At 38.4% G+C, this 10,781-nt stretch overlaps 2 protein-coding genes across 6 annotated transcripts in view; one reads left to right on the top strand and one right to left on the bottom strand.

Annotated features, from left to right (window-relative positions):
* The first annotated feature begins 41 nt into the window (after positions 1 to 41).
* On the top strand, positions 42 to 4,302 carry VPS29 (VPS29 retromer complex component). 2 transcript variants are annotated; one of them, XM_056326272.1, is made up of 5 exons: positions 175 to 192; positions 732 to 743; positions 2,758 to 2,949; positions 3,404 to 3,639; positions 3,940 to 4,302. In XM_056326272.1, exons 1-5 carry the CDS (start codon positions 190 to 192, stop codon positions 4,055 to 4,057), a joined length of 561 nt encoding a protein of 186 aa, XP_056182247.1. In that variant the 5' UTR covers positions 175 to 189; the 3' UTR covers positions 4,058 to 4,302. The 2 variants fall into 2 exon arrangements, with proteins under 2 accessions (XP_056182248.1, XP_056182247.1); XM_056326273.1 differs by lacking the exon at positions 732 to 743 and having other exon boundaries at positions 42 to 192.
* Positions 4,303 to 5,312: 1,010 nt separating this feature from the next.
* Positions 5,313 to 10,781, bottom strand: part of KNTC1 (kinetochore associated 1) — a 41,447-nt gene continuing 35,978 nt past the window's right edge. For all 4 annotated transcript variants that reach the window (XM_056326176.1, XM_056326188.1, XM_056326185.1 and 1 more), the window contains exons 57-64: positions 10,663 to 10,719; positions 10,159 to 10,213; positions 10,016 to 10,079; positions 8,814 to 8,943; positions 7,676 to 7,765; positions 6,979 to 7,124; positions 6,053 to 6,143; positions 5,313 to 5,836 (exon numbers count right to left, since the gene is read on the bottom strand). In XM_056326176.1, coding sequence (XP_056182151.1) covers positions 5,789 to 5,836; positions 6,053 to 6,143; positions 6,979 to 7,124; positions 7,676 to 7,765; positions 8,814 to 8,943; positions 10,016 to 10,079; positions 10,159 to 10,213; positions 10,663 to 10,719 — 681 coding nt within the window. In that variant the 3' untranslated portion in view covers positions 5,313 to 5,788. The remainder of the gene's footprint in view (positions 5,837 to 6,052; positions 6,144 to 6,978; positions 7,125 to 7,675; positions 7,766 to 8,813; positions 8,944 to 10,015; positions 10,080 to 10,158; positions 10,214 to 10,662; positions 10,720 to 10,781) is intronic.

Genomic DNA, 10,781 nt, shown 5'->3' with positions numbered 1-10,781 from the left:
CCTGCGGGCGAGGGGAGGTGCCCACTCTCCCTCCTCAGAGCCCCGGATGTAGCTACGGGTGGTGGCCGCCGAGAAACGCGTTTCGGGCTGGCTTGGCCCTTCGGAGCCGCCGTAGCGGGTGGCTGGCGCCGGCCTGGCTTCCGGGTGGGGCCGCAGCGGCTGGTGTGAGGGAGCGCGGCGCCGAGCAGGATGGTGAGCGGCGGGGGCGCCCAGCCCCCACCCCCAGGGCCCTCTCCCCGCCGGGCTCGCAGCGCGGCGCCGGCCGGCGCCGGCCGGCCCCAGCCTCGCGTCCTCCGGGCCAGCGGAGTGCCCCGCGGTGCGGTGTGGCGGCCGGGCGGGTCCCGGCCCTGCGCGGTGGTGCCGGGCGTGCGCTCGGGGAATGGTGTCTGGCCAGAAACGCGTCTGGTACCGGGCTGAGGTAGCCGGAGGGGCGGGAGGGGGGCGCCGAGGGGGCGAGGCCCCCCTGAGGCGGTGAAGCCCCCCTGAGGGCCCGCCGCGGCGAGGAGGCCGTGCTGGGGGGCTGCCGCCGGCGACTGCGCGCAGGAGCCCGTTTTTAATTTAATTCTGTTTTATTTTTTAACGCTTCTTTCATAACATCAACAATAATTATGATTTGCCTATTCATTTGGCTATATTTTCTTTTCTGTTGCTTTCTTTTGTTTAACATTGATCATGTTTCACCCTGTTTTTCATTCCCTCCTGTCTGCAATCAACTTCTTCATTCCAATAAGGCTGGGCACAGAGTAAGTTTACTCCTCTTGGCTGTTGCTAACACTGGTGGTAAGGGCTTGTTAATGTCACTATATGATACAAATGTCACATGGTATATAAGTAGGGGCTGCTGTTCAAGCCGTGCTCAAAATGGCCCCTAAATTCCTAGTAAAAACCAGATGTTGTAATATACTTTGCCACTGTTTCATGTTGCAGAGACCTGTGACTATTAAACACACTTCAGTGCTTTTAGTTTTTGTTATTGCAGCTTGCAGAGTTTAATTAATGGAAGCTCAAATGTGATTTGGGGGAAAATATGAGGCCTGCCAGTTTGTCAGCAAAGGACAAGGTCTTGTCGAATGCACATGCTCTGCTGACTTCAGTGGGGTTATCTTTGCAGTGGCAGTAATGTTTAATAAAATTTTAAGTACATAACTGGCATTGCATGTCGAAGTCCCTTAAGTGTCAGTAAGAGAACCTATCCATTGCCACTAATAATCAAAATTACTTAAATAATCAAAATCACCTGTCACCCATCTTTTACTTGCATTCAAGTATGTCATCTCTAGACTGATGCTAGTAAGGGTATTTGTCACTGGGAACTCTTGAAAGACCATCAAAAATGTGTCTTTTGGATTTTTTTTCCCCTCTCTTCTGGGTTAGTTTTAAATTGGTAGCTCATTGATTTAAAAATTCTTGTATTGCTTTACCAATACTTTCAACCATCTGTTCTCCAAAGATGCATGGCTTTGATGATGGCACTGAGATGTTCTTAATCTAAAAAAACCCCACCCAACCCCATCCCAAAAACAAAAAAGCCACTCAAGTTCCCTCTGCCTTTTTTGATGACTGTTAGCATGAAGATAGCTGCATAGCTTAAAACCATAAAAACCAAATATTAAAAAAGATAATTTCTTAACATAGTTACTACTGCTTATATATCTGGGCTGTGCCTTTTACAAATGCATCTCATGGCTGTCATTTTAGGATCTGTCTTACTAACAAAGCATTATGGTTGGAAGGTAAACTCTCTTTAATATGGAGTTATTAATCAAGTTAACAGGGAGGACTGTCTCTAGATCCAGTGTTTTTACAGTATAGTGGCATAACATTCCATGCTTTGTAGAGCTTTTCATGCCCTTTTTGCATAATTAATTTATTCCTATGTTGCTTGCACTTATTTCTTTATTTGCAGATTTAAAGCCTGTGGTATTAAACTATGGTCTTAACTTCATCAGAATCCTTAATTTTGAAGCCCTCGTTACATTTGTATTCTCCTTGCCATCTATTGTACTGAAATGATGAATATTTAGAAGTGGTAATAGGAACACGTGGTGTGCAGTAGTCTGGCTTATCTTCTCTGCAGTGCCCTGTGGTGTTTTTTTTTTTTATTTTGTTTGTTTTTTAAACTGTTAGTCTTACTCTGTTGTTCAGTGATTCCTACAACATGGACTCTGAACAACCTTCCTATTCTGGTCAGCTATTAACACATTTTGCAAATTTGCTGTTGTTTTTTTTTTTTTAGATAGAGACAGAGATATATATATATAAGGAAGAAAACAGAAATTAATTAAATTAGAAAGAAACTTGAAGAGTTTTAAAGGGAAATGGCCACAGGTTAGCCAAGTCTGTGCCTGAGAATGTATGCTTGAGATGTCCTTTTTTTTTTTTTTGGCTGTCTAAGGAGGGGGTAAAAAAGTGGGATAGTTTATGGTAGTTCCCAAATTTGTGTAAAATACATCAAGTAGTAACACATTTTGGTTCTGCATATCTCACAAGGGCTTTCAGCAACAAAATAAAAAAAAATATCTGTAGACTTGTGTTTGTAAGGCCTCCTTCTGGCTGATGTTCTGTTAGTAAGGGCCCTTGTTTTCCCTCAATATAGCCATGTTCCATCACCATTTCATTCTTATTTTAGTAGCTTTTACATCAAAATGCAAAGTTACGAAACTGAAGAAAACATTGCAATGCTTTCTGCTTGCCGATGATTCTTGTCTTAATAAGTATCTGTAATGGTCTTTCTTTCCTGTCATGACACCTGTTAAGTTGGTGTTAGTACTGGGAGATCTTCACATTCCACATCGATGCAACAGCCTCCCAGCCAAATTCAAAAAACTGCTGGTTCCAGGAAAGATCCAACACATCCTTTGCACAGGAAACCTCTGCACCAAGGACACTTATGACTACCTCAAGACTCTGGCTGGGGATGTTCATGTTGTCAGAGGGGACTTCGATGAGGTACTATCCTTTTTGATAATGACATTTTTTGTGTGTCTTTGAAATAAGAGGACATTTGGGCGATTTTTAATTCAAGAAGTGGGCAAACAGAGGTTATAGAATACTAAGAGCATGTGGAAAGCAAGTGGACAAAAGAGTTGGGGTTACAGTCAGCAGTGTGAATTGCATAGCAAGGTCTCATCTGTCGTCAGTATGAATGAAAGTTGTGCACTTGGCTATGTCTAGGACTCTGGCAAACAGGACCTGCTGTTGGTAGATCTTTGAAGTTCCTTGCATCCTACCACGTTCTGCCCAGTGTTCATAAAACCAGCTTTCAGGCTCCCATGTTGTAGCAGTAGCACCGATTACATTGAGTATTTCCATAAGCTTTCCCCTCTCTCTTGGTGTTGCAGAGTTGTTTTAAGTATAAATCTGTACATCTAATCTGTGTTTGGATTTTTATCATTATTTTTAGAACCTGAATTATCCTGAACAGAAAGTTGTAACTGTTGGACAGTTCAAAATCGGGCTGATTCATGGCCATCAGGTTATTCCTTGGGGTGACATGGCCAGCCTGGCACTGCTACAAAGGCAATTTGATGTGGACATCCTTATTTCAGGACATACACATAAATTTGAGGCATTTGAACATGAAAACAAGTTCTATATCAATCCAGGATCAGCTACGGGAGCCTATCATGCCTTAGAGAAGTAAGTGAAGTATGGGAAGTATCTCTGGGGATGTTCTTGATAACAAAACTGAGCTACAAAACTCATGAAGGTTAATATTTGCATTGTAAATGTTGGGGAGAGGAGGGGTTGATAGTAATTGCTAAAGCTCCTTCACTGAAACAGATGAGAGTGAAATACTTAAAGCTCCAGATCTGAGGTATTATGCTTACAAAATTCATATCCATTTTTCTTAGAGTGATTTCTGTTAAGTAGTGGTGATACACTGCTAAGATGATTATATACACATAATTAATATGATTTTTTTTCCTCTCTTCCCAGCAACATCATTCCTTCATTTGTGCTGATGGATATCCAGGCTTCTACAGTAGTTACATATGTCTATCAACTAATTGGAGATGATGTGAAAGTAGAAAGAATTGAGTACAAAAAATCTTAAAAATATTCTTGCTTGTGTGGTATTTTTACCATCTCATTCTGAACTGCAAGTTGCAATACTTGATTGCTAGTTTACAGTACTACACTTACTCGCTAACAGCTTAACAATGTAGCTTATTGGTAATAACTCTGAAACAACATTGTGTTTGCTTTTCTCTGTATGAATTGATTTGTAAAATATTCCATTAAAATAACTGTTTAAATACTGTTCCTTAATGTTGTAATAAACTCCACTTCATAGAAAAACTAAGCTTTATGAACTGTTGTTGGGAATAAGTGCAGCAGTTGTAGTTGCTTTTAAAATGCCTGATGCTCTAGTTTAGAAGTCAGTCACCAAAGGGCTTTACCAAAAACATTGAGGCTCTGGGGCCATGTTACATTTGCTTCAGAATCCAGCCGATACTTAATTTTCTCAATTTAACATTCCCAATTAATAAAAAGGATTGATAGATTCTGATAATACTACAATTAACTCATAACTGCCAGTAGTAATTTCACTGGGGAAAGTTAATTTCAGTCTTTTTATAATCAAAGCAGTTTCAAATACCACTGTGCTTTAATAAATTATGGTCTCATTAAATCTGTACAAAGTGAAGAGAGGCTTTTATTTTATTTACGGCTTACATCTGACACTACCTGTGCATATACACTTTGCTCCATGTATAGAGGTTTTAAATAATGTAATTCCATATGACATTCATACTGCTACTGAAGACTAAAACACTGGTTGTTCAAGAAGACTGGACGTTGTGGCTCTCCTGTTCTCATGACTCTGCAGGGAACTGAATGTATTTTAACAGCTCCCCTTTCTCCTAACTACTAACTTTCCAATAAAAAAAGGTTTGGTTTTTTTTTTTCCTACTGAATAACATTTAGAATGGTGGCCTGTTTCCTTTGCAGATGTTGGCCTTTATATTATGACTTTCCAGTGCAATATCCATGTAAGCAGCTGTGCAGTATTTGTCATGAGGGTTTGAGTTTAACTGTTTTCCATAGAACTTAAGGGAACAGCTAGAACCCTTACTTCTGTGTCATAAGCTGACTAAATAACTTATTTCTACACAAAAAAACCCCTGCTTTACCTTAGAAAAAGCCCAAGCATTTCAGCCTGCTATCTCGGGAAGCTCTGGCTAAGTGCTCCTTCATGCAAACACATGCCTCTTGCTTTATCCTGCTGCAGACACACAGAAAGAACAAAGTTGCAAAGAAAACCTTGACATGCATTATTCAAGGAAGGTTAGTGACTGGGTGGAACATAAATTTACCAACAACTTTATTATTAAGAAGTTTTATAGAATACTGTCAGGCCAGAATTGATACATAAGTCTGTTCATTTGTTAAAATTACAGTTTGTCTAGAAAGGTTATTTTACATGAAGTACACCACTTAACAGTTTTTTAAAAAGGTTATCACAATATGCAAGGTTATGTCTGTGTGATTGAAATCTTGGAGTGATCCTGACAGCAGACTTAAACTTTAATCCTTCCTAAAATCAAAGTGCTAAATATGAACATTACTGTTGAACAGAAACAGGAAGTTCTGCTGTAAATCTAAGCTGTTTCAATAAGGATAAAGTATGGAGAAGAAGCAGCCTAGAACAGTTAAAGTGGAAAGCTCAGGGTAGCTTTTGGTAAATGAACATTGAGTTTTTTTCACCATTATGAGCATTCTCAATGCACAGCTGTCATTTGCCAGTAGAGGGAGAAAAGAAAAGGGTAAATCAAGACTTTATCTACGGCAGTTCCAGTACGCCCATCTCCTCTGATCCATTCAGATACATCTGGAAGGTACAAGAATAATAGGGCTTAGGAAAATGGGATATAATCTAAGACCTGTAAAAGTACAGGGCTTAGCATGACACAGATTTTGTTTAAGTGAAATGAATTATTTGAATTAGTAACTCTGCTAACAAATATTTTTGCTAAAATTAAGTGAGTCTTAGTTTAGAAAAAAAAGGAGAAAATACTGCCTGAGGTACAAAAGTGGTTTGTTTTACCTGCAGAAGATCAGATGATGGTATGTCTGCCAGAGTAGGATTTCCACACTTCTCTTGATATTCTTGAATTAGGGCTGTTGCATCATCAATGCTGTAGGAGGCAAAAGTTTATCAACTTTGTCAACTTAAGCTCTCTATAAAGCCAAGAATTTAGACTATATACACTGAAGCGGAAAAATAAAGTATGAGCCCACATTTTTTAAACTGGATGGGTCCTATCATTTCCCAGTAGAGGAAAACACGACAAGCCTAGCATTTAACCTGTGGCTGTTAATAAAACCAATACATACTAGAATTTAAATGGTTATTTATTGATATAAATATATGTATATTTTGACTGCAGGATAACTGGTAACAAAGTGACTTGCAATACCAAGTATTTGGGGTCTGAAATGAAAGTGCACAACTGCCTGGCAGGTAGCTTCAGCAGCAACACCCTTTTTTTATTTACGTGGAAAATAAAGGGTATTTGTAGCTCTTGAAAAGCTTAGTGGCAAACCCACCAATTCCTAACCCTTGAGTATAGGCAGTTCATTTATTTCTTCAGCATTCTTATTGCCAAAGCTATGAGTCTATGATGCCACTAAGCTGAATACATCTGAAAGTATAGTGAAGCAATTAAATGTTTCCTTTTTTGGTCAGGTTACTTCTATTTTAATTGCATTTGATCGGCTTGCCAGTGCAGGCTCAACAAGCTGTTACTTTGGCTTGAATAACACTGTAAAACTCTATCCTAAGTATACAAAGTAGTGAGGTGGGATTTTTATTTTATTTATTTAACATAGCAATACTAAAAATATTCTTGGAGACTTAAGTACTAGAAAATCTCCATGACTTCAAATAAATGAAAATAAAATAAAGAAGATACTAAATTTCTGTAATTACTATCAGTAATGCATCAGCTGTTTTACCTTTTATTAACTTACCAGTCTTTTTTTGCAAAATAATCCACCAGTTCTTTGATTCGGTGAGTATTCATCAGTTGTTGCTTCAACAGTGGAAAATACTTAGTTTTCAAGAATTTTTCATATAGCTTCTCCTTTATGATACTGTCCAAAACCAAAGATCTGATCTACAGATTTAAATTTTAGTAATGGAAAAGTATTAATACTGTAAACATAAGAAATTTTACTTTTGAAGAGAAAGAGCTCCAAGTTTTCTTACTGGACTTACCATACAGCAGGATTTTTATTTTTATTACTACAAAATGGTAGATTTTATGAAGGCTAATCTCAGATTCAGATAGGGGAATGAGTTAAGAAACTTGCCCTTAGAAAGGCAACCCAGAGCAAGGCAAGAGAGAGTGCAGTTTCATAAGCCCTTTGGCCTTTTAGCTTAAAACATCCATTTAGAAAAATGAAGTAGTACTGCTGCAAACAATGCTGTCCCGCACATAGGGGCAGCCTATAACACAGCACTGTGTGTGTATACAAAAAGGTTTTCTAGTTGCATAGCATGAATAAAAAATGCAAAAATCCCTGCAAATGTTGCTATATTTTACATGTGTGCATTGTGTCAATGCTTGGCAAGATCAGGGGAGAGAATAAAAAAGGTTTTGTGTACACTTACCTATCAAAAATGCTTCTAAGTCAAAGGCAAGTGAAATAAGTTTTATTTATTTACCTGAGAAGCAAACACTACTACTTCTCCAGTGTTCATATGTTCATCTATTTGTTGCAGCACAGCTTCTGTGTTACACGTTGATAAGAAACCCTTGCAAAAATAAGTTACAAAATGTTAATATTCTGTGAATGATGAAAGTAGAAACTCTCCCTTCAGAGCAAATATTTAATTTATTAAGGAACAATTAATATTTTAAATTCTAGGTACAAACATTAAATTATCAAACCAGGATCTGTGGTGTTTGACTGAAAGAGTAGTACTCATTCCTTTTAACTCTCAAAAGGGTATTTTGTTGTAGTTATTAAGAGATTTTTTTTGACTCATTGCCAGAAGGCTGAATGTCTTACACTAATGCTGCAATTTGGGAAAATTTTTCTGAGCTTAACTTCAGTGACTGGCAGTCTAAGAATTTAAGATGCTTTTACTAGTGCCAGTTTGCTCATGACAAATATGGGAACAGCCTATAATGCTTCTTCTGGGAGAACAATGCTGAGTATAAATTTCTGGAAGCAAATGAGAAGAGAAAGGAAACTTAAGATACATGAATAGTGAGGCTATAGCTTTACAGCAAAAGGTTTACATTAGAACTTGTGATGCATATCAAGCATCTTTCTAAGAAGTCAGGAGGTTTCACCACTTTTTGTTTTTTCAACACTTTTTCTAAAGTAGGATTCAGTACTTTTCCTACAATCTGCTGTGAAACTAGACCACTGGGTGCTCCTTAGCAATTATATACATTATCATCAATTTCACGCTGCTCTGGCAGGTATATGGCTATGGCTTGGGTTTTGTTGATTTTTCTTTCCCATCAGTTTAATGGGTGGGAACGCACAAAATATCCTCAAATTCATAAAAGGCAAAGTCATATGACAAAGCTACTGGGGATGACTTGAAGCCAGCTGGTTTTGCTTTTTTAAAAAAAAAAAGAAAAGAAAAAGGAAGGGTTCACATGATCCCTTTCAGAAGGACAAACTCAGAGCAACAGAGCAATAGCCTTTGTGGGTGAGAAATGCTGAGCAGCTGTCAGCAGTGACATATTTAAATAAGTTGGTATTATAAGTTACCATCTCTTGCAGCCTGTGTTGAACATAACATGCTTAAAGACATTTCCCTTGCACAGACAGAACAAAAAACTTACCTGAATTTGCTGCTCTCGCTTCTCAGACTCAGGAATCAGCATCAGGCACCCCAAAGTAAAAGCTGGAAGGTCCAGCTGTGCATATTGTTTAGCTATTCCAATGACATCCAAGTCAGCCAGAACAGGACACCTTCAGAAGAAGATTAGGAGTGAAGATCTTGGCTACGATATATATAACTAGATGGCTTACTACTGTCAACAGAACAGCATGGAGATTTTTAGGCCAGATAGAACAATACATTTTGACCTCATCTTATTTTCAGAAACAGCCAAGCTGCGTGACTTGAAGTGTCACAGAATACAAGTGCATGACCATTTTCTAGTTTGAAAAAAATCCCATCTTCAGCCTCTCTTTTTAAACACCCAAGGCCTTATTTTGGGGGGAAATGTTGTCCACCTGTCCAGAGTAAGGCTTTTGTACATGTGTACATGCACAGTAGTGTAGGCACATTCTTCAGCTGGATCCCTTTCTGGTATTTCCTAACTAACTTTTGGTTCAAGTCAGGCTCTCTGAGCTCTGGTTCTTCTTGTGAGCAAGTCAGAGCACGTGGTGAATAAGATAATGATTTATTGTGCTTTTTTACATAGTAAAGCCAATGCAAAACAAAATGGTTTATGTACAGAATGTTTTGGAACATTAATACCATAGGTTACCCACATTTATAAATATGCAGCTATTAGATTTTTGCCATATCAGATTTATTCTTTGTAGGAAAATAAATTCTTTCACTCTTAGACTCTATGTTAATGTTTTAGGAAACGTGCTATATTTTGGGCTAAGAAAGATATTAACTGGACTTTTAGGCTTGACCATGAGTCCTTTAAAAAAGTCAGGACAGGAAAAGACACCCCTCATAGGGACAGTGACTGTCCGGATATATCGGGTTTTGGCAGTCTGTGCTGCTGAGTCCCAGTTCAGAAAGCAGTTCCCAATTCAGAGAGCAGTTCCCAGTACAGTTTCAACAGCCAGGGGTACTGAGTAAACAGCATGTTTGTCAACAGTCTGGGCAAGCACAGAATTTCTTGCTCGGGTATGTATAATTCTGTCCTTCCCACAAGCAGCAAAAGGTTATTCCTCATGCCTCAGGTTCCCCAGTTTTCAGAGCTCCCCTACATGTTCCAGGGCAGGTTGCTGGATGAGAAATTACAAACAGGCATTCCCACTCAAACTAATATAAATGCAGGATGTTCCACCTACTTACCTGAGCAGAATCACAAAACACTGGCAACATTCCTCTAACTGTTTAGGACTTGGTGGACATGAAGCTAATTAATAAAAAAGAGATGATAAAGTAAATACATAATCAAGTTATTAGCTATCATGCTTGTATAGTAACAACCCTACCTGTGAGAGATGGTGACAGAATAACACTTCGCCAAGCTCGACTGAAGTTGGGAATCTGTTGACAACAAAGATTTAAAGTAATAGCCAAATACAGTTGTAATTAAGTGTACTTGTAAACACAGATGTCCTGACCTACTGTAGGTGGAAGAAACCTGTCAATTTTTCTTTTTATCCTGGATGAATTATTCCCTAACATTGCTTTCTTCATCTCATAGTTTTAAGATTTAGCCATGTTTTGACTGATGGCAAAATCATTCTTTCTAAGTTTACAAAACACTCTAAATAAGTGTTTACTGAAGGAGCCACAAGTGCAAAATATGCTATTTCAGTGATTAATAGCAATACTCATTTGCATACTGCATTATGATAAAAAAATCAAAAAGAATCTTTTAATGTGTAACACTTCATGGTGCAGATGGCTGCCATTCACATACACAAATAAATATGATGCTAAATTCCTGTTAAGTGAAGAAAAAGATTAGGAGCTGGAGAATATTTTCTTACCTCCCATAATGAATGAATCCCAGTAATTGCTATCAAAACTCTTCTTAGGTATTGAATCTGGAAAAAAAATCATTATAAAATACTATAGTGTTTTTGAATATTTGGCAATAATCTGCAGA

Source organism: Falco biarmicus, chromosome 1 (assembly GCF_023638135.1).
Source record: "Falco biarmicus isolate bFalBia1 chromosome 1, bFalBia1.pri, whole genome shotgun sequence".
NCBI lineage: Eukaryota > Metazoa > Chordata > Aves > Falconiformes > Falconidae > Falco > Falco biarmicus.
Note: the sequence above shows the minus strand (reverse complement) of the source record. Positions and strands in the feature narration are given on the sequence as shown.

Bases quoted from the DNA above. Each gene is read 5' to 3' on its own strand.
- VPS29 (XM_056326272.1), top strand. The intron at 2,950-3,403 runs GTACTATCCTTT...CATTATTTTTAG, and splicing joins TCAGAGGGGACTTCGATGAG to AACCTGAATTATCCTGAACA. The intron at 3,640-3,939 runs GTAAGTGAAGTA...CTCTCTTCCCAG, and splicing joins GCCTATCATGCCTTAGAGAA to CAACATCATTCCTTCATTTG.